We start from the raw sequence: 20,181 nt of genomic DNA on the forward strand, positions 1-20,181 counted from the left end.
ACCATGATAACGTGTAATTTCATCCAGTCATTACTAAACAATGAACTATACACGTGGATGCATGGTATTCCATCATGATGAATGATGATGCATGGCTCTTCTAATTTTCAACCAAATGCCACTTAAAACAATAATTTCTGATTTTAGTCTGATTTATTAATACAATTCAAATAAGAATTCACTAATCACCGAATGAGAAACAAGAATAGATTAAAAAAACAAATCACTCATGCATTTTTTTTAAATAAATAAAAAAATAAAAAAAAGAATAATTTGCATTGATAAAAATAAAAAAAGAACAAATTTGGACCCATTTTTCTTGTTTGAAACTTGAAGAAACATATTAAATATGATGTCATACAAATGGAGGAAAGGTAAGCGAGCTTCATTTTCATTCATGGCTCCTTCTTCTCTCTCATCTCTCCTTCAGTTTCACTCTCACTCTCTTTTCTCTTCCCACAATCCTAACCCTAAATTCACTCACAGTCACACCCTCACCCTCCCTTCTCGCACCTCCCCACGTACCCTGACCTTCCGCTCTGCTTCCAACCCCAACCCATCCCCGACCCCCGGCACCGATGAGTCATCGCCTTCTCCGTCACCATTGTCTCCGCCGCCGCCTGTCAGAAAGTCCTTTGCTGTCGCCACCGGGGATCTCTTCTTGGGATTGGCTTCGCGCCTCATTAACAAGCCCAGCCGTGGACCAAATGGCGAGGAGCTGGCCTCGGTTGCTATGTTCGAAAACTATGGCAGTGTGGTTCGGAGTAAGAAGGAGAGGATTGGGGCGGTCATAGAGGATGAAATTGAGCCTGATGTTGTGTGGGAGCAGAGCGTGATGGACGTCGAGGCTGAGAAGCAACGCCGCGTGGTTACCAGTCCCGGGTTTAGCTTCTCCGCCGCAGGACTTCTCTTCCCATACCACCTTGGGGTTGCTCAGTTTCTCATAGAGAATGGGTACATTAAGGTGGTTTTTCTCTTTTGGTGTTTACCTCGACTGAATTTCGCATTTTCGTACCAAAAAAATTGATTCTTTTTCTCAATATAGTCAACAAGTTTCTGAATTTCTTTGAGCTTTATTTTCACAAAAAATTTCTTAATGTCTCTGACATTTTAGGGGATAATGAGTTTGTATCAGCGGATACCCTTTTAATTTTCTTTTTGTTTATTTTTGTTTTCGACAGCTCTTTTATCTATTTGAGATTCGTTTAAAATTTATGATGTTTTGTTTAGGTTTTGTTTTGTCTGTCTATGCCAAGTATATATCATTACATTGCTGTTAGAATTTTCTTTTCGTTGATGCTCATTGTGCTTGAGATCTTTTACTCTATACAATTATTGTCTCAACGCATTTGTTGTAACTGGCTTTAGTTTTGATTTGTGCGTATTGGAAGTTTAGACTCTGCTGTGAAAAATTGGATTTGGATTTTGGTGATTTTGTTAATCATTTTTGATGATTTCTTGCAGAATATGTTATGTAATCATTAATCAGTAATTATTTTGTTATTCACTTAAGAATCGCCATGTTAAAATAGTGTATCCAACTATCCATTTCCTCTTATTACTTGGAGAGTGTGAGCATTTGATAAAACCATTAGTGTAATTTTTTATTGGAAACCCAGTGGTCCCAGTCATGATGTTTGTCACTGGTTTGTGTGCTTGAAGTGGTGATACCCTCTTTCATGTGGTTAACAATGTGGTGTACATCAATGCATGCGTATTTTACTTACCTCTTTCCCCTCTCTAATTTCTAATAAAAGTTTTATTTTTTCTTTCAAGATTTTGAATTATGACTTTTTCTCATATCAAGCTATGCTTTTGATCCAGGAAAGCACTCCATTAGCTGGTTCCTCAGCTGGGGCCATTGTTTGTGCGGTGATTGCTTCTGGAGCTAGTATGGATGAGGCATTGAAAGCTACTAAGATACTGGCTGAAGATTGTCGGAGCAAAGGGACAGCGTTTCGGCTTGGGGTATATACCTCTATAACGTTACACACACTAGTTTCTCGTTATCTTTCCTACATTAATGTTCTGGTGATTTATTTTTGAATAGTATTTCTGTAATCCAATTTGTCTGTTATTTGACTCATTAATTCTTAACAGGATTTCGTATTATTTTCTTAAATATCTTAATATATAATGATTAAAATGCAGATAGTTTAAGTCCTTTAGAAAAGCAAATAATATTTCCATTTAATGACTTCTACAATTTCTTCTTTTGTAGATGAAACCTTCAATTGAAAGTTGTAGACAAATTTAATTTTTATTGTCAAAATTTTTACCACTTTGATCTTTGTACAGGCTGTTCTTCGAGATATTCTTGAGAAGTTTCTGCCAGAGGATGTTCATATAAGATCTAATGGACGTGTTCGTGGTAAGTGGTTTGTTTTCATTTCTATGTGTAGAAAAAATGTAATTGCTACATTTACTGAATGTCTACTTGCTAGCCACACTTGATAGGTCTCCAACAGCATAACACGTCATCAGTTTTAATAATCATAAATTATTGTTAGTAACTAATAAATAGTAGAAATGCAAAATACATAGCTCATGTGGATGTGTATGTGAAGTCTGTTATGAAAACGGAATAATTTCTGTACTTCTGTGCTTAATTTTGAAAATTGAGATTACTGATAATGAAAAAGGAGGATAAGTTATGTTTTTGATGGATACACATCAAATCTGATCTGGCTATACCTTTGTAAGTGAAAATGACTCCTTACCAATTCAGGCATTTGGTTAAGAAAGAAGGTGTGTGTGTGTGTTGGAAAATAGGTGCTTTAAGATGTTAATTTAATTAGCTTAGTTTTGTTAGACATTGTTAAATTTTGATGCATATTTTAGTCTTATAAGCATCATTGGTATCTCCTCCTACACAAGAACAGTCCTATATTCTCCAAAAAAATGAGTTTTCAACAAGAGGGATAGCCCAAATGGTCTTGTGGTTTGCTTCCACAAGGTCTGAACTTCAAGTCCCTTGAGCACCTACACAGTATTTGTTTTAGTTTTCTGGTCCTCAAATATCGTAAGATTAGGTTGGAGCCTTGTTTCAAAAAAGGAATTAAAGAAAAGAGGCTTTCAAACCTTTATTATTATTGAAAAAGAAGATATCTTGTACAAACTACTTTTGATAAGATGCTTGAAAAGTATATCATGAGTTTTTTGAAACATTTTAAAGGTGAAATACTATATGATTGCTTTTGTATATATGAGTTTCTTGCTAGGTTTTCAAACTATTTTATGAGCTACCTGCTCACTATTTTCAAGAATATGAAATGATATTTAATGCAGAGAGAATTGTGATTATTTTTCTGTCAATTATTGCCTCACACATTTTGGCTTTCTTTGAAAATTATCAAGGCGATCTTAAACTACTTTTGTACAACTATGGAAACAAATTCTAATAGTCTTTTAAATTGTTTGATTGGAAAAAAGATTTGTTAATATTTGTATTTATATTTGAGGCCTAGAGCTGGAATATGGCATGCCTTTTTCATATATCTGGAGCCATATATTTTTCAAGCTACTATCTTGCAGCTAGTTTATAGTTTCTTCTTTATCAACAGTTGCTGTAACCCAGATTCTCTGGAGGCCGAGAGGATTATTAGTGGATAAGTTTGACTCCAAAGAAGATCTTATTAATGCAGTTTTTACTTCTTCCTTCATTCCAGGGTATTAGTTTCTCTTACCATTTTCTCATGTTACGTCTTTTGCAATTTATTGAACACTGTACTGAAAGTTAACTTCATTGCAGATATCTTGCACCGAAACCAGCAACATATTTCCGTAATCGGCTTTGCGTTGATGGGGGGCTAACTTTATTTATGCCTCCAACATCTGCTAAACAGACGGTATATGCAGGATATACTTCTATATCTGAAACTTGTGATAGTTACCAATACTTTCTAAAACCATACAGTTGATTATGAGGTTCTTACGTTTCCTGGGCATTTCTCTTGAGTTATCGAAATTTAGCTGGTAGAAAATATTTTGTTATGATAAAAAAACTATTTTGTTATAGGTGGAAAAATTTGAATACCCTTGTTATTTTAATCAGTTTTTGTGAGTTGCATCTGTCTGCATAGAAGCTGGGTTATTCTCATTTTAAATTCTACCCTTTTCTTTGTAACACATAAAATTCAAGTTGTTTTCCACTTAAATATTGTTTCTTTTGTAGGTTCGCGTATGTGCTTTCCCAGCCAATCGCTTAGGGTTGGAAGGGATTGGAATCAGCCCAGATTGCAATCCTGAAAATAGGACTACCCCTCGAGAGGTAATCTTCTAGCTTCTTCTTCTGACTGATGCTCTGTTTTTTCTTTTTATCGTAAGCTGATAAAAAAAGAAAATTCAAAATTTCAGTTTTTTAATTGGGCACTTGAGCCTGCAGAAGATCATATTCTTGATAGGCTATTTGAATTTGGATACCGAGATGCAGCAATATGGGCTAAGGAGAATCCTGCTAATGAATTAGTTCAAGATGGCATTCCCTTAGTGGAAAATGGTTTAGCACAATAATTTATAATAAAGAGTTCCATTTTGATCTAAAAATATAACATTGTGGAATAGTCGTCACCTCACCTCTAGTATTGGGATGCTGCAAATAGTTTTCGGTATCAGCTCAGGTAATAGAAATTTTCAGTATGTAATTTATTTGTACATGGCTTGAACCAAAATATGTCATGAGGGACAGACCACAGTATATTACTACATTGTATAGAGGACTGGATAATTCTTTATTTCTTTGTAAAGTAAACCAGATATAAGTAAAGGAGAAAAGAAGAAGAAGAAAACATGAAGTTAAGAAATTTTTAAACTGTTATATTGAAAGGTTGTTCTCTTGCTTCAGTCTCAGGACTGAGCAGTTGGGAAAGTCTTGGGTGTCTAGATTTAAATAGGGACAAATATTAGAGTTGAATTTATATTTTTAAGTAGTTCAAGTCAGTTTCTTTGGTACTGCAGTTAGCTCATTGGTATTTGGAGTGCAAATTCAGAATTAGTAATTTAAAATTAAAGAATGATATTTGTTGGGGCATTTGTACTTATGACTGAGGGGAAGTTTTCAAATACAAAAGGGGAAGAAAATTTGATAGTAGTGATTGGGACATTAAGTAGTAAGGCACCTCAGAAATATTAAATGATTAAAAGAAATTAAACAAAAATAAAAATAAATAAATGATAATTATTAATATTTGGATGAGCTATATTTGCATATTGAGAGAAATGAGAAGTAGAACAAGTACCCAGATAACTAAATAAAGTACTGAAGGAGGATGGTAACAATTTTTATCTTGCGTATAGTAATGGAATGAAATGATAGTATTATTAGGAATTTTGCTATTGTTTTATATTTTGGAATGAAAATTATTTTGTTTGATAAGATGTGATCCTACTCTTCAGTTTTAATTTTTCAAACAAAAGTAAAAGGATGAGTTGCTAAGTTTATTTCACTTATTAACTATTTAATGGAAAAGGGTTTCCATTTCTTAAAAGATAATGAAATTTTGATTGAGTTCAATCGGACAGTACATATAAGGGGAAAGTGCTCAAAGAGCAAATCCAACCAACATAGGTTATCTAAGTTGCTTGGCTGGGATGATTTGAATTGAATGAAAAGAAATTAATTTTTATTTTCTTTTTTGGTTTAGTTAAAATTTAAAATTTTAGAATGCTATATTAGTAAATTAGAATAAATTGACTTACCATTTTAGTTGAATGACAATGGAGATAGAGTGATAATGGAAGGATAAATTATTTCAATACAAGATATTTATTAATTGATTTACCGTTATATCTTTCTAAGTCAATATCACTCGTTGATCTTAGGTCTATAAATTTTAATCTTAAGTTTAACTCAGCTGTATTATTTATGTTCTTTAAGTTATTTGTGGAAGCCAACCAATTGTTCTGACATATATTTACATATTGGGAATATGGTAGTTCAATTGAGCGGGAGTGCTAATCATATATATGGAATCTATAGCTTCTATGATTTAGAAGTAAAACGATGATTTCTTTTGAGCTTGGATTAATAGAAATAAATGATTGAGGTCTCATTTTATTAATTATATTAGTTTAAATTAAAATATCATTTATAAGTAGCTAAGTGTTTTCAAAATAAAATACATTGAAGGGTAACTGTAAATTTGTCCCTTTTCGATGCAGATAATTTATAGAGGATCTTTGACTATTATGATTGTTGTTGACCGAGGTTTTCAGCAACCAATAAAATAATAATAGTTTAGAGAGCTGTAAGAAATTAAGAGAGAGATTTTTACGTGGTTGGGGCGTTAATGAGCCTTAGTCCACGAGTCTGTGTATTTATGATTGTGTTTAATACAGAGAATGTTCTTGGTGAGTTTTTACTCTTCTAGCACTTATGCAACCCAGAATTCTCTACTCCCATTAATGAGCTTTGGGGGTATTTATAGTGTTTTCGTGGGGTGATCCCCAGAATTAAGGTACATGTATTTCTGTAACTATTAATAAAGTTGTATGTTCCCAATGAATATACCATGGGTCATGCATCATCTAATCCCTAGGTGCCTTAGGGATTTTATGAGGGCAGTCCTTAACCCCTTTTGTCTGATGTGATTCTTCACAGAGTAGCCGTCACTAGACTTTATTAGTCATAGCTTTGTAGGTACAGATCGGGGGTTGTGTCGTCAGACTTTATTGCGTGTGGCAGTTCCAACACGCCTCCTCCCATGCGGCATTAAATGCGAGATGACTGCTCAGAGGAAGCCTGACACCACCCGGAGATGCTTTGATGCCATCTTGCTCTCCAGGAGCCTATGAGACCTTGCATGCCTTCTCCGGGAGTCATATCCAAAGTAATGCTTTGCTTTATACAGACTTAGCTATTTAATGTAAGTGTTAAACCCTTTGTGTCCACGTGTCCTTGCCTGGTTGGTCCACGTATATTGGGCAGAATCAGGGGCAACATTTACCCCCCAAGCCTTGTTTAATTGTGAAGTGAACAAGGCTTGCTTGGATGCCTCCGGTTGGCTCCTCGGTTTCCTGGCACGTGCTTTGGGCGCGTGAGGGTGTATTTAATGATCACAATTACTGCAGCGATTTACTTTTTGCAAGCGTCGATTTGTTTCTTGTCCATTAATTGATACGGCAGATTAATGGGTGTCAGACAGACACTCAAGCGTTTCCACCGCCTTGATGACGATCCAATTCAACCGTTGGATCCTGGGAATTCGAATCGTGTGCCTTCCCAACCGTTCGATTGGTAGCTGATCACGCCTGTTTCACATGCGTTTTGGCCTATAAAAGCCACCATTCTCACTTTATTTGGTTACTTTAAGAATTTTACCAAATTTTCTCAAGTTTTCCAGAGAGAAGAAAGAAACCCTCGAACAGAAACCCTCAAACACCATAGATTTCTTATTGATCTTCCTTCGCCGCTGCCAATCAACTCTTTACCGTCGATCAACAACAACGCCCAGCGCTCCAGCTTTATGTAAGTTCTTTGCATCTCGTACTTCAGTTTATTGTTAGTGTACATCGCATGCTTTACTGTTCATCTGTTTTTTTTGGGTTTGATGTTTGAGTTTTCTAGGAATTTCTGTCTCGAGTTTCTGTGTAACACGTTAGATTCCTCTTTTCTGGTGTTCGAGTTGTTTCTATTCTACGTATATTTTTTTTAAGGACCCATCTTTTCTTCAAGTGATGACCTTCAAGGGTTCAGAGAGGACTTTGTCTTCTCGATTTTTACCCTTTTTTTTTTTCCTTTTCTTTGTTTATTCACAATGTCACCATCTGTGGGATTCTTGCACCCGACTTTCGTCAAGGAAAAACCTTCTAAGGCTTTCTTTTTGACAAATGTCCGGAGGGGGCCTCTTTCCAGCGGTTAGGGGACCCCCATTCCCTTTTTTGACTTAGGGTTTGGTCTGGTGCCTGACTGCTGGAATTTTCAGTCTTTTTCAAAACTAAGATGTCTGCATCCGGTTCCAAATCTTCACAGAAAGAAGGGAAGCGTCTGGCTACACTAGAGGAAGTTATGAAGGGCCAAGTGGCCCAGGAAGGGTACAAGTCCCGTGCTAAGGGTTGGGAAGCGGCCGAGCTTCACTCCACCCTGACTTGCCCCCACCAGCTGGAACACATCGTGGTGGTGGCAGGTATCAAGCCTGCGACTTCCGGGACCTACCACCGGTCGCCCCGGGACGCGGAGACGCCCAACCATAACTACGGGGGCTTCGGAGCTTGGAGCCAAGCGCACTTGATGGCCGGGGCCATGCTTCCCCTTCAAGATTACTTTATTAATTTTCTTGTATTTGTCGGCCTTGCGACATATCAACTCATTCCTCAAGCTTACTGCCTGCTTTCAGGCTTATTTATTTTTTACTCTGCCCAGGGCTGGGGCTCTCCCAGTCCGGCGGAGATTTTGTATTTTTATGAACTCGTTTTCGTCCCTAAAAAGGGAGATAAGTTTAAGGACGACTTTTACGGTTTTCGGGCCCATCCTTTGAATGAGGGCCCGGTCCCTTTTAACCACCAGAAACATGTGAAGGAATACCGTCACCGCTTCTTCTTCTCCTCTGGGTTCCAGGCTGTGGAACATCCGGAGCTTCTCACGGAGTGGGTTAGGATCCCTCCTTATGTGCGGACTGAACCTACTCAGCTTTTCCTCCAACGGGCCAAGACCTTCGCCACATACGACAAGAAGGCCCTCGACGTCGGGGAGTTGGTCACGACGGAGTACTGCCGGAGGGCCAAACTGATCTAGGGGAATCAGTCGGTGGACGACTCCAACCTTTCTAAAGTCTTCTTCCCAAACGTGAGGGTTCCGGCCGCGGAGAAGGTACTCCAGGAGGACATCATCGCCACGGCGGAAGATAAATACCAGAAATACCTCTTCCAGAAGGCCCAGGAGCAGGCTTATAATAAGTCCTAGGTGGCCGCCAGAAGGCCCCTTCGTATCGGGAGCCCGGTGGAGAGAAGGACCCCAGACCAAGGCCTGCGGCCCAAGCGCCAAATACGGGGGCTCCCGATGCCAGCACTTCTGGTTCTGGTAAGTCCCCTTTAACGATACATTACGTCCCTTCTATCCGTGAGTATGCTAGCCTTAGGCCTATAGGGTTCGATGAACATCTCCATAGGTTTAGGATGCCCTCCACTCGGTGGGGGGATCATGCCAAAGAGTATTATTTCTCTCACTTAGGCGATTATTTAGGCTGGTCCCAGATGGGTTCTGGACCTCCAGTGCCCGTTCCCTTGGACCCTTCAGCCTATCTATCTTCTAGCTGGTTCCGTCCCTCGGACAGCTATCTCGGGGATGATGCAGCCAGTGTTAAGATTCGGGACTTTGCTAGGGCCGAATTAGGGAGTCAGGGTAGGGCTAGCTTGATTGCTTTTTGTTAAGTGTACAGTGCTTTCACAGATATTCTAACACTTAACCTTTTTCTCTTGTTGCAGCAGCCGTTCCCATGGATGAGATCTTGGCCACTCTTGCTGGAGCCCACAGTCCTGATGTTTCCCCTCCCCCTACTTTTTCCCAGTTGGTCACTCCCGGGAAGGCTTCTTCCAGTGCCCCTTCGGGCCCTATTGTCTTAGTGGACGAGGAGGAGGTACTTCTTGAGGAAGCTGAAGAAAGTTAAGAAGAGCAAGGGGTACTTCTTGAGGAAGCTGAAGAAGGTGAAGAAGAGCAAGAGGTTGCTCTCGTGCGCAAGCGCAAGGGCAAGATGGTAGAAGAGGAGCCTTCTAAACGCCCCCGGAGGGTGGACACTCCGGCCCCGAGTCATGACTCCGGGATCCCCTCCGAGGCAGATGAGTATGCAGTGCCTCATGGCATTGTGTTGACTCCGATCCCCGGAGATGAGGAGAGGCAGAATCTTCGGATAACCAAACATAACTATGCCCTTGACGAGTACACCCGGGGGCATGCTGAGGTGGAGGCCTTGAAGAGGGTCTTACGAGAGGAGCTGCAAAACACTCTCAACGAGGAGAACTTCCGAAATCCGTGGGATCTGAACGTGGACCCCCTGACGAACTAGTTCAACTGCTTCCTCGGGCCCACCTTGGCCCCTTTTGCCTCGGAGCTGACCAATGAGTATGTCTCCCATCTGACTTAATTCCCGCCCAACAGTACGTTGCTTGTGCATCCTTGAACTCCGTCTACCAGGTTCAGGACATCAGCAACGCCATGGCCGCGGTAAGTATTCGTGATTTATTTCTTTTCCTCAATATTTTGTCTAAGGTCTTTATTCTCACTCTTATCTCCTTTTCCTGATTACTGCAGAGACCAGCCGCCTTTCCAAGACCATAGTCAATCATGGCTTCGTCCTACCGAATTCGGGGGAATAGACGAAGTCGTGAGGATTCTGCGGGACATGTCCGCTGAGAGGCGGGCGATCCAAGAGGAGGCTGAGCGAAAGGAGGCCCTCGCCAAGGCGAAGCTCGAGGAGGAGGCCAAATAGAGGGAAGCCCAGGCGGAGGCGATGCTCCGAGAGGAGGTCCTGCGGAGGGATAGGCTGGAGGCGAGGCACCGGGAGGCGCTGAGGGCGGAGGGCGAGGCCACTGCCAAGGCCAAGCGCGAGCTTCGGGAGGCCAGGGAGGCCATAGACGAGATGGCCGCCAAAGTGAGGTCCTTAGAGGAGTTGCACCAGGCGGACTTGCAGTCCAGGGCTAACTTGGTCGTGGAGATGAAGGAGCTAAAGGACTTCAGAGATCAAGCCTTAAAGAAGGCTAAAAGAGATGAGCTCCTTGTTGGAATTTTAATTTACCAGGATCTTAGATCTACTCACAAGTATGTTGTTTAAACACCCTAAATATGAACTTTCTAAAACGATAAATTAAACACATATAAAGTTAAGAAAACCTTACATTGATGCAGCGGAATTAATGTCTCCTTCCGCTCAGATCTCTAACCCTCGTATCCTTTCTGTAGCAGAGTATAATCAAGATGTGAGCCCGAATGTCCTTCTTCTTCAAGTTTGATCCTTCACAGTCTTCCAATCTATGATTGAGTTACTGCTTGCTGTGTGTGGGCACTTACTCTTTCACTAGGGTTCGAAATTGATGAAGGGAAAAGAGAAGAGAGGGTTTCGGCCAGGTATAGAAAGTGGGGAAGGCTCAGTTTTCTGAAGAGATAAATTTCTATCAGAAAACTAATGAAAGCATGTGATTTGACTGAGCCATCACTTTCTATTTATAGGCAACTAATAGGTTTAGGTTAGGAATTATTTGGCATTAAAATAATGAAAAAATCAATTTGAAACTCCACAATAAGTGGCCGGCCAAGGTGTAGTAGTGGGCCCCACTTGATTTTGCAGTTTTATCAAATTTATTTCTATTTTCTCAAAAACGCCAATTTTCCAATTCTAACCTTTTAAATGCCAAAACTAATTATTTAATAACTAAAATAGATTATTAAATAATATTGTCATTTAATTTAATTATTAATTAGACATATAAAGTCCATTAATAAATAAATAAACCTAGAAACTCTTTTCTTTACAATTTCACCCCTACTTAGTGAAAATTCATAAAATTAGACAATCTAACTTTAGAATTATAATTGATCAATCACGAATCAATTAATGAGTCTTACAAGCAGAATGTTCTCAACTAGAATGGGGACCATGGATCTATATGCTGAGCTTCCAATAAGTGAACCAAATTTACGAAGTAAATTCCTACTTATTATTTTTTCATTGAATCCACTCTAAGAACTTAAAATTGCACTCTCAGACTTATATAGAGCATATTATATGTTTCACGATATCAATATGCTATCTCATTTAACCATTGTTTGTGATTTAAAGATCCTCTATATAGATGATCTATATCGAGATGGGATTTCTTTACCGTTCTCACCCCTCAATGTATTTTTCCCCTTAAAACACTTAGCTACCTGTAAATGGTGTTTAGTGATCTAATAATTAGTCAGTTAAACAAGAGCTCATCCATTTACTTCTATTTGCTAAGCTCGAAGGGAATCATCACTTGACATTTATACACCAGTAGAAGCTATAGATTCCATATTTATGTTCAGCACTCCCACTCAATCATACTATCATGTTCCCAAAATATACGTATCACCCTGACCTAAAAGTAGGCTTAACTAATAAATCAAAGAGCATGAATAACACTCCTGAGTTGAGCCCAAGCATATCAGGATTTAGATTCTTTTAATCTTAAGATCAACTACTGATATTGACTTGGAAAGATATATATAACGGTAAGTTTGTAATATCTTAACTTAGTTGCAATATCGGTCCAGTCCAATGTATACTCCATACATTCGAAACTAGTATACTTTACTAATGTCCTGGAAAGAACATAACACTTACTCCAAGTGTAAGTACACATCATCGCTGATTATCACATTAGTGTAAATCCAATAACACTGATGAAACAGGGACTAAGTCTTTGGATTCATATGATCACAATCACATTCCACTGTGTTGACGATACTGTAATTGTGAATAAACATATGATTTGGATTTAACTGATTCTGTGTGTAGATGTAATAAACATATTAAACCATTAGCATGTAAAATTCATGCAAACAACAATCACTTTAAATTTCTTATATTGATAACTAATCAGATTGTAAAGAGTTTTATTTAGGGCATAAAACCCAACAAACTCTCACTTGCACTAATATAAAACAAACTGTGCAAATAGGTCAATCTGATGTCTTGATCTTAAGATCAAGTGTAGTATATTTGAATCCACCCATACTTCTGGAACTAGTTCATAAATACTCTTATGAAACATCCTTTACTATATACTTTACTTATCAAGGGATACTGAAATCTTTACTGTTTTAAAAGTACATCTGAATTAACAGAAGACATATCTCTCATATTTTAAAATATGTAATTGAGATAATAAAGTGTAGACTTTTCTTCAGCAATATAACTTTCTGGTATTTTCGAATTTACAAAGTTATAGTTATTCTCTGGTAGAGCTTGAATTATTATAGAATAATTCCTCCACCCCCAAAGTAAGCACCATCTCAAAGATCTCGAAATTAGATGGTGAGATACAAGGACAACTGATACACAGTTCCTTAATATCTAACATATACATCACTTTCATAAATCTTTCTTGGATATCTTCTAATGTTCCCTATTTGATTACATCTCAGATAGCTCCCACTCAATAGCAGATATCTGGTTAAATAATACTTTTAACCTCTGATTGTTTAGAGAGTTATCTAGTTGTGACTTTTGTATTAGTCTGAAACTTTAAGTTAAGACTAAGTCATCAACATAGCAGACTAGTATTTGAAGTGAAAAATACATGCCAGAGATAAAGTAATCAAAAGTTAAGATACCATAAAATTTTATGAGGATTAAGAATTCTGGGTTCAAGTCATTCGAATGGACTGAACTAGAGTTCTTTATCTTATTCTCATAATTCTGATAAGCTATTTCTATCCATGTGAATGGTTAGATTTGCTTTTCAGTAGTGTTCTTAAGTATCTATCACAAGTATCAACCTGATGAAGATGGGTATAAATTTTAAAATTCTCCCACTCAATTAAGGTAGTGTGAAACTTTAACAAAGAACTTTCAAAAGTATCAAACTTTTACTTACAACAGTAAAATCGAAATGGAACATACAATCACGATCAAGAATTTATATTGATAATAGCTAACTCATTATATTACTTCCATGTTTAAAGAAAATATGTGTCATATAGGGAATTATGGAATAGACTCCACCCCTAAGAATATACATATAGGGTACTATGGATAACCTCCACCCCTAAGTATATAGAGATTATGATCCACCCCTAAAGGTTGTAAAGATCATGATTCTCTAAGTGTGATAGAGTTTATGTGGAGTTGAATACTATCCAGAGTTCATTAGATATAAAAGATCGTTGAACTGCATAGTTTTCTTAGCTTTTCTCCACCCCTATCAGATCAAAAGATCCTTTTATTAAATAAATTCTTAATAATTGTATTAGAATTAACAATTATTAATAAACATAGAAATAGTTTCTATTGTTTATTTAATATAACTCTACGAAGAGTTGTAAATATTATAGAATTTGCATCAATAATAAAAACACTTATACATACAATCATATAAATATAATGTAGTAATAGTTGATGAAGATAAAATAAATGAAGCTCAATCTCATAAATTGCAATGTTTGAATTTCGAAAATAAAGAAACTTTATTAATAATAATAATAAAAAATGTATTGCAACAATATGAGAAAAACAGGGATAAATATCCCTAACTAAAATTTGAAATCCAAATTGTCTTTAAACTAAAACAATTAATTCAAAAATAAATTGAAGAGCTTCATCTTCATCAGGACGATTTCACCCTTGGTCCAGCTTTCCGATCCAACTCATCTGAGTTCAAGTAGCTTGGCCTATAGGAAGAAGAAAACAAATAAACAAAGTTAGTCCAGAATCATAAATCCAATTGGATAATAATTCACTAAACTCTTAAAGTTTATAAATAGAAATACCTTGTTTCTTTGGTAGAAGTTTAGGACATTGGGGTTTCCAATGACCTTTCTCATTGCAGTAGAAACACTTTCCTTTAAGTATAGCATCACCAGAAGGAGCAGCCTTTTTATTCTTCATGGCTTTTGTTCGCTTCTTGGTGTTCTTCCACTTCTTCTTCGATTTGGGTTTCGAAGCAGAGGCAACATTTGCTTCAGGTTTGTTCGTCCCATTACCATTCCCAGGATTATGAGGTTTACTCCCTTTCTTCTTGGGTCCTCCAATCAATTTTGCATAAGTTTGAAGGTCATTGACTAATTCATGAAAGTCAATTTCCTTCTTATTCATGACATAATTTGATGTATATGGTAGAAATGCTGGAGTTAGGCTATTCAAGATTAGACTTACTTGAGTAGCATTGTCCATTTCAGAACCATGATCCTGGGCTTCTTGGAAATAACTTGACATTAGGAGAACATGGTCACGCACATTTTGATGAGGTTCCATCCGTGCATTAATGTACTTCTTAGTCGCGTTAAAGCGTGATTGAAGTGATGCCTTATCGAATAGCTCATTTAACTTCGTCATAACTTCAGTAGCCTTCTCGGTTTTAGAAAACTGAGTTTTGAGGGTGTCAACCATGCTAGAAAGCATAAAGTATAGAGCTTTGTCATTTGCTTTCTGCCAACGCTCATACTTTTCTTTCACAGCTTTGGAAGCATTGTCCCCAGGCACTTCAGGTGACGGCTCAGTTAAAACAAACAAGGCACTTTCTCCTATGAGAGCAATATTAATGTTCTCATTCCATTTATTAAAGTTAGATCCATTCAGCTTATTTTCAGTCAACAGTGATAACATGGGATTCATTTTGATAATACAGGATACTACAAAATAATAGAAATCAACAAATAGAAATTAATAATGGTTTAACACAAAATCAATTCAGAAATTATAAGCACATAGCAATTAGGAATGATATGAGAAAATACTTAAAAAATTCAATCCTAAATAATTTCCAAGGTTTTTCAACAAACTAATATCAGTGTCCCGTTTAGGCGAGAGTCAAAGTTACCATCCATTGAATAGAGTTGTCAGTTCATCTAAAATGTTAAACATTCTAGCAACCTTTTATTCGATCAAGATTGGAATCCAGCGTTGTCCCGTTTAGGCGAGAGTCAAGGCTATTCTATCTTATGAGCTACTACCATTGTTTCGCAATTTGCAAGTCAAATATGGTTGCCACCATTAGGGTGATCTATACCATATAAAACACTTACAAACTACTTATCTTTCAAGATTAAACAGTGCGAAATCGCTAATGAACGTTCCTCCATTAGGGAGGATTACTCACTAAAACAAACGCGATGTAAAACCCACAATGGAGATCGAATATCTTAATAATAATAAAGCTCATTCTTTAAAATGTATTTTCTTTATTATTCTAATAAATAAATTCTCATTAAATTCGAAATTTAGAATTAAAATTCAAAATAAGAATTTAAGATAATATTTATAAAATTATACTTAGATTGTGATTGAAATAAAATTAATTATTTCCATCTTAGTAATAATCTTAAATATAAATATTATGGAAATTAATTTAAATTGAATTAAATTAGATTAATTAGCAACTTAAAAATTTCCTTGAGAATATATTTATTGAGTTCGAAAATTTAAAGTATAAAAACTATACAATTTTCGAAAAAATAATAAAAAATAGAAAAGAAATACTTCAAGCAAAAAATATCACATATCTAGATTTTCTTTTGACTAATTAATTTAATTTCTAATAATATATATATATATTTTAAATTCATTTATTTTAAATTAATCAATAGATGAAAAAATCATTGATTTAAGTTGGCCCAAGAATTAATTAAAATAAATAATTAATTTACAACTCAATCTATTTTTCAAAAAAAAAAAAATCGAAAAATATTGCATAATTAAAATGCAATTTTTCGAAATTGATTAATAAAATAAAGAAAAATATATATTTTTGAAAATTATTTAAATTTAAGTTGAAAAATTAAATTTCAACTTAAAATAATTTTCTATTTAATTAAGTGTCATGAAAAATAAATATTTAAGTATCATGATGAAAATCAACTTAGATATTTAAATTTTCAAGTTAATTAAATGTATTAAATTCAAGAAATAAATAATTAAGTGTAGAGAAGGCTTAATTATTAATTTCTAGTTTAATACAAGGAAAAATATACTTAAATAAAATTGTACTAAAATTAATTATTTAAATAATTAATCTCACAATTTATAATATTTTCCTATTTAAATATTAAAAATAATAAGTAGTCTAGAAATAACTATCTAGAAAATATCTTATTTGACTAAGTATTTTTTCAACAAAAATTTGAAAACTATCTAATTTAAGTTATATAGAAAAAATCTTAAACTTAAATAATTTCAAATTTAGATTTAATTAAATATCAAAAATTAAGTTATAACCACTTAATTTGAAGATATCTTTTTAAGTTAATATTCGAAAAGATATTAACCTAAAAAAATATCTAAAATATTCCATTTTAAGTTAATATTTGAAAAGATATTAACAATAATATCTTAAGAATCTTTAATAACTAATGTCTAGGATTCCTCAACTTAGTTTAAAATTTAAATAAAATATTCAAATTTAAGTTAGATAAGAAAAATCAGTTGATATAACTGATTTATAACTTAAATATGAATATTTAATTAAATAAGCTCCAGAAAGAATCTAGTTAGTTAAAATTCTATATTTAATTAAATACAAGAAAAGTACAAATAGTTTGTCTAGAAATAATATCTAAACTAAAAGTATTTTTCTTAAAATTAACTTTAAAATATTAAAATAAAAATAAATTTCATATATTTTAAAAGTTAATTAAGTTTCTAATTCAATTTTATTAGGTCAAACTAATATAATTAACTTAGTACAGTTATTCAAATCAGGAAAATGGGCCTTCACAATTGGGGTAGTTCATGTGAGGGGGTGCTGGGTTCAGTATGTCGTACCCACTTCTATGGCTCCCAACTCTCACACAAGGCCCAAAAGAGAAAAATTAACCTTAAAATAAATAACTGTTATTAATTGAATAGGTCCAATAACTAATGGACCTTAAATAAAATCTATCATGGTGTGACATTTTATTTAGCAACAACCTATATGCATCTATATAAACATATAGGCTCACACAGGTACACACTTGGATGGATCCTATCATGTTGCTAGGTCATACACAGATGAAAGAAGATTGTAAAATTTACCTGTTACAAATTATTAACTTGACCAAGGGAGCCATGAGTTAAAATCAGAGCATTGGATCTGTCAACAAGTTAACCATGGCTATTTGCAATCAAGTAATAAAACTTACACACAAGCTAAAACCATATACTCCTGCAACAAGGTTAGCTGGATAGTTGGAAGTAGGATTTATTTAATTTTAAATAAATAAATTTCGAATAATAAATAATTAAATAAATAAATAAAAAAAAGAATTTTAATTTTTGAATTTTTTTTAAAAAAATTTATTTATTTTCGAAAATAAAAAAAATATAATTAATTTAAATTTGGAAATTATTAAAAAAAATATATTTAAAATTAAACCTACAATTTTGAAAAATTAGGTTTCAACTAACCTAAATATTATTTCAAAATTTGCTAACTACTTTTAAAAATTAAATGTTATTTTATAAATAAAAATTAAATAAAAATTAGAAAAGATAAATTAAATATCTTTTTCAGATTTTAAATTTAATTTAAATAAATAAAATTTAAAAATTTAAAAATTAGCAAAATATCTTACATCTATTTAAAATTACATGATTATAGTTATCTTATTTTAAATTTAAATAAGGTCAAAATATTTTAAAAAAATTTAATTTAAAAAATTTAATATCTGACCTTAAATTTAAAAATAAGATAAGATATAATCAAATTTAAAAATAAGATATATAATTAAGCAAAAAGATAGATATTTAATAATTTTAAATTCAAATTACACTAATATAATGAATTAAATTAAAAAAAATATTAAATTAATTCATTATGATAATTAGAATTGAATTAGGAATAGTAAATCTATAAATACAAAACTACACAAAAAATCGGAAGTTAATTCCATGAAAAAGCATGAAAAAACAAAGAAAAACAAAAATTTTGGGAGCTGTACGGACAGTATGCCAAGCATACTGTCCGCGCGCGAATGCCTGAGTGACAGCCGAGAAACCTCGGCGGAACAGGGGAGGTTGCAGCCTCTGGCGCGCGCGTAAGTGAGGCTTTTGACACGTAATCCGCGCGCGGATGTGGAATTTAGACAGTAAGCTTGTCTGAATCCGCGCGCGCGTGAGAGTGCACAGCCCCTTATCTTTTTTCGATTCTTCAAAAAATCATAACTAATTCAAATTAAATCGAAATTGAGTTCTTTAAAAAAGTAACTTGCTTAATTTTTTTTTACCAGGATCTTAGATCTACTCACAAGTATGTTGTTTAAACACCCTAAATATGAACTTTCTAAAACGATAAATTAAACACATATAAAGTTAAGAAAACCTTACATTGATGCAGCGGAATTAATGTCTCCTTCCGCTCAGATCTCTAACCCTCGTATCCTTTCTGTAGCAGAGTATAATCAAGATGTGAGCCCGAATGTCCTTCTTCTTCAAGTTTGATCCTTCACAGTCTTCCAATCTATGATTGAGTTACTGCTTGCTGTGTGTGGGCACTTACTCTTTCACTAGGGTTCGAAATTGATGAAGGGAAAAGAGAAGAGAGGGTTTCGGCCAGGTATAGAAAGTGGGGAAGGCTCAGTTTTTCTGAAGAGAGAAATTTCTGTCAGAAAATTAATGAAAGCATGTGATTTGACTGAGCCATCACTTTCTATTTATAGGCAACTACTAGGTTTAGGTTAGGAATTATTTGGCATTAAAATAATGAAAAAATCAATTTGAAACTCCACAATAAGTGGCCGACCAAGGTGTAGTAGTAGTGGGCCCCACTTGATTTTGCAGTTTTATCAAATTTATTTCTATTTTCTCAAAAACGCCAATTTTCCAATTCTAACCTTTTAAATGTCAAAACTAATTATTTAATAACTAAAATAGAATATTAAATAATATTGTCATTTAATTTAATTATTAATTAGACATATAAAGTCCATTAATAAATAAATAAACTTAGAAACTCTTTTCTTTACAATTTCACCCCTGCTTAGTGAAAATTCATAAAATTAGACATAGTCTAACTTTAGAATTATAATTGATCAATCACGAATCAATTAATGAGTCTTACAAGCAGAATGTTCTCAACTAGAATGGGGACCATGGATCTATATGTTGAGCTTCCAATAAGTGAACCAAATTTACCAAGTAAATTCCTACTTATTAATTCTTCGTTGAATCCATTCTTAGAACTTAGAATTGCACTCTCAGACTTATATAGAGCATATTATATGTTTCACGATATCAATATGCTATCTCATTTAACCATTGTTATAATCTTATTGTGATTTAAAGATCCTCTATATAGATGATCTACATCGAGATGGGATTTCTTTACCGTTCTCACCCCTCAATGTATTTTACCCCTTAAAACACTTAGCTACCTGTAAATGGTGTTTAGTGATCTAATAATTAGTCAGTTAAACAAGAGCTCATCCATTTACTTCTATTTGCTAAGCTCGAAGGGAATCATCACTTGACTTTTATACACCAGTAGAAGCTATAGATTCCATATTTATGTTCAGCACTTTCACTCAATCATACT

General features: G+C 34.7%; 1 protein-coding gene across 1 annotated transcript; it reads left to right on the top strand.

Annotated features, from left to right (window-relative positions):
* Nucleotides 1–256: 256 nt before the first annotated feature.
* LOC115694680 (uncharacterized) lies at nucleotides 257–4,802 on the top strand. The gene is made up of 7 exons (XM_030621763.2): nucleotides 257–964; nucleotides 1,825–1,968; nucleotides 2,299–2,371; nucleotides 3,564–3,669; nucleotides 3,752–3,848; nucleotides 4,175–4,270; nucleotides 4,357–4,802. The coding sequence occupies exons 1-7, from the start codon at nucleotides 350–352 to the stop codon at nucleotides 4,510–4,512; spliced, it is 1,287 nt and encodes a 428-aa protein (XP_030477623.1). The 5' UTR covers nucleotides 257–349; the 3' UTR covers nucleotides 4,513–4,802.
* The last annotated feature ends 15,379 nt before the right edge of the window (nucleotides 4,803–20,181 follow it).

The sequence above is a fragment of the Cannabis sativa genome, chromosome 6 (genome assembly GCF_029168945.1).
Source record: "Cannabis sativa cultivar Pink pepper isolate KNU-18-1 chromosome 6, ASM2916894v1, whole genome shotgun sequence".
NCBI lineage: Eukaryota > Viridiplantae > Streptophyta > Magnoliopsida > Rosales > Cannabaceae > Cannabis > Cannabis sativa.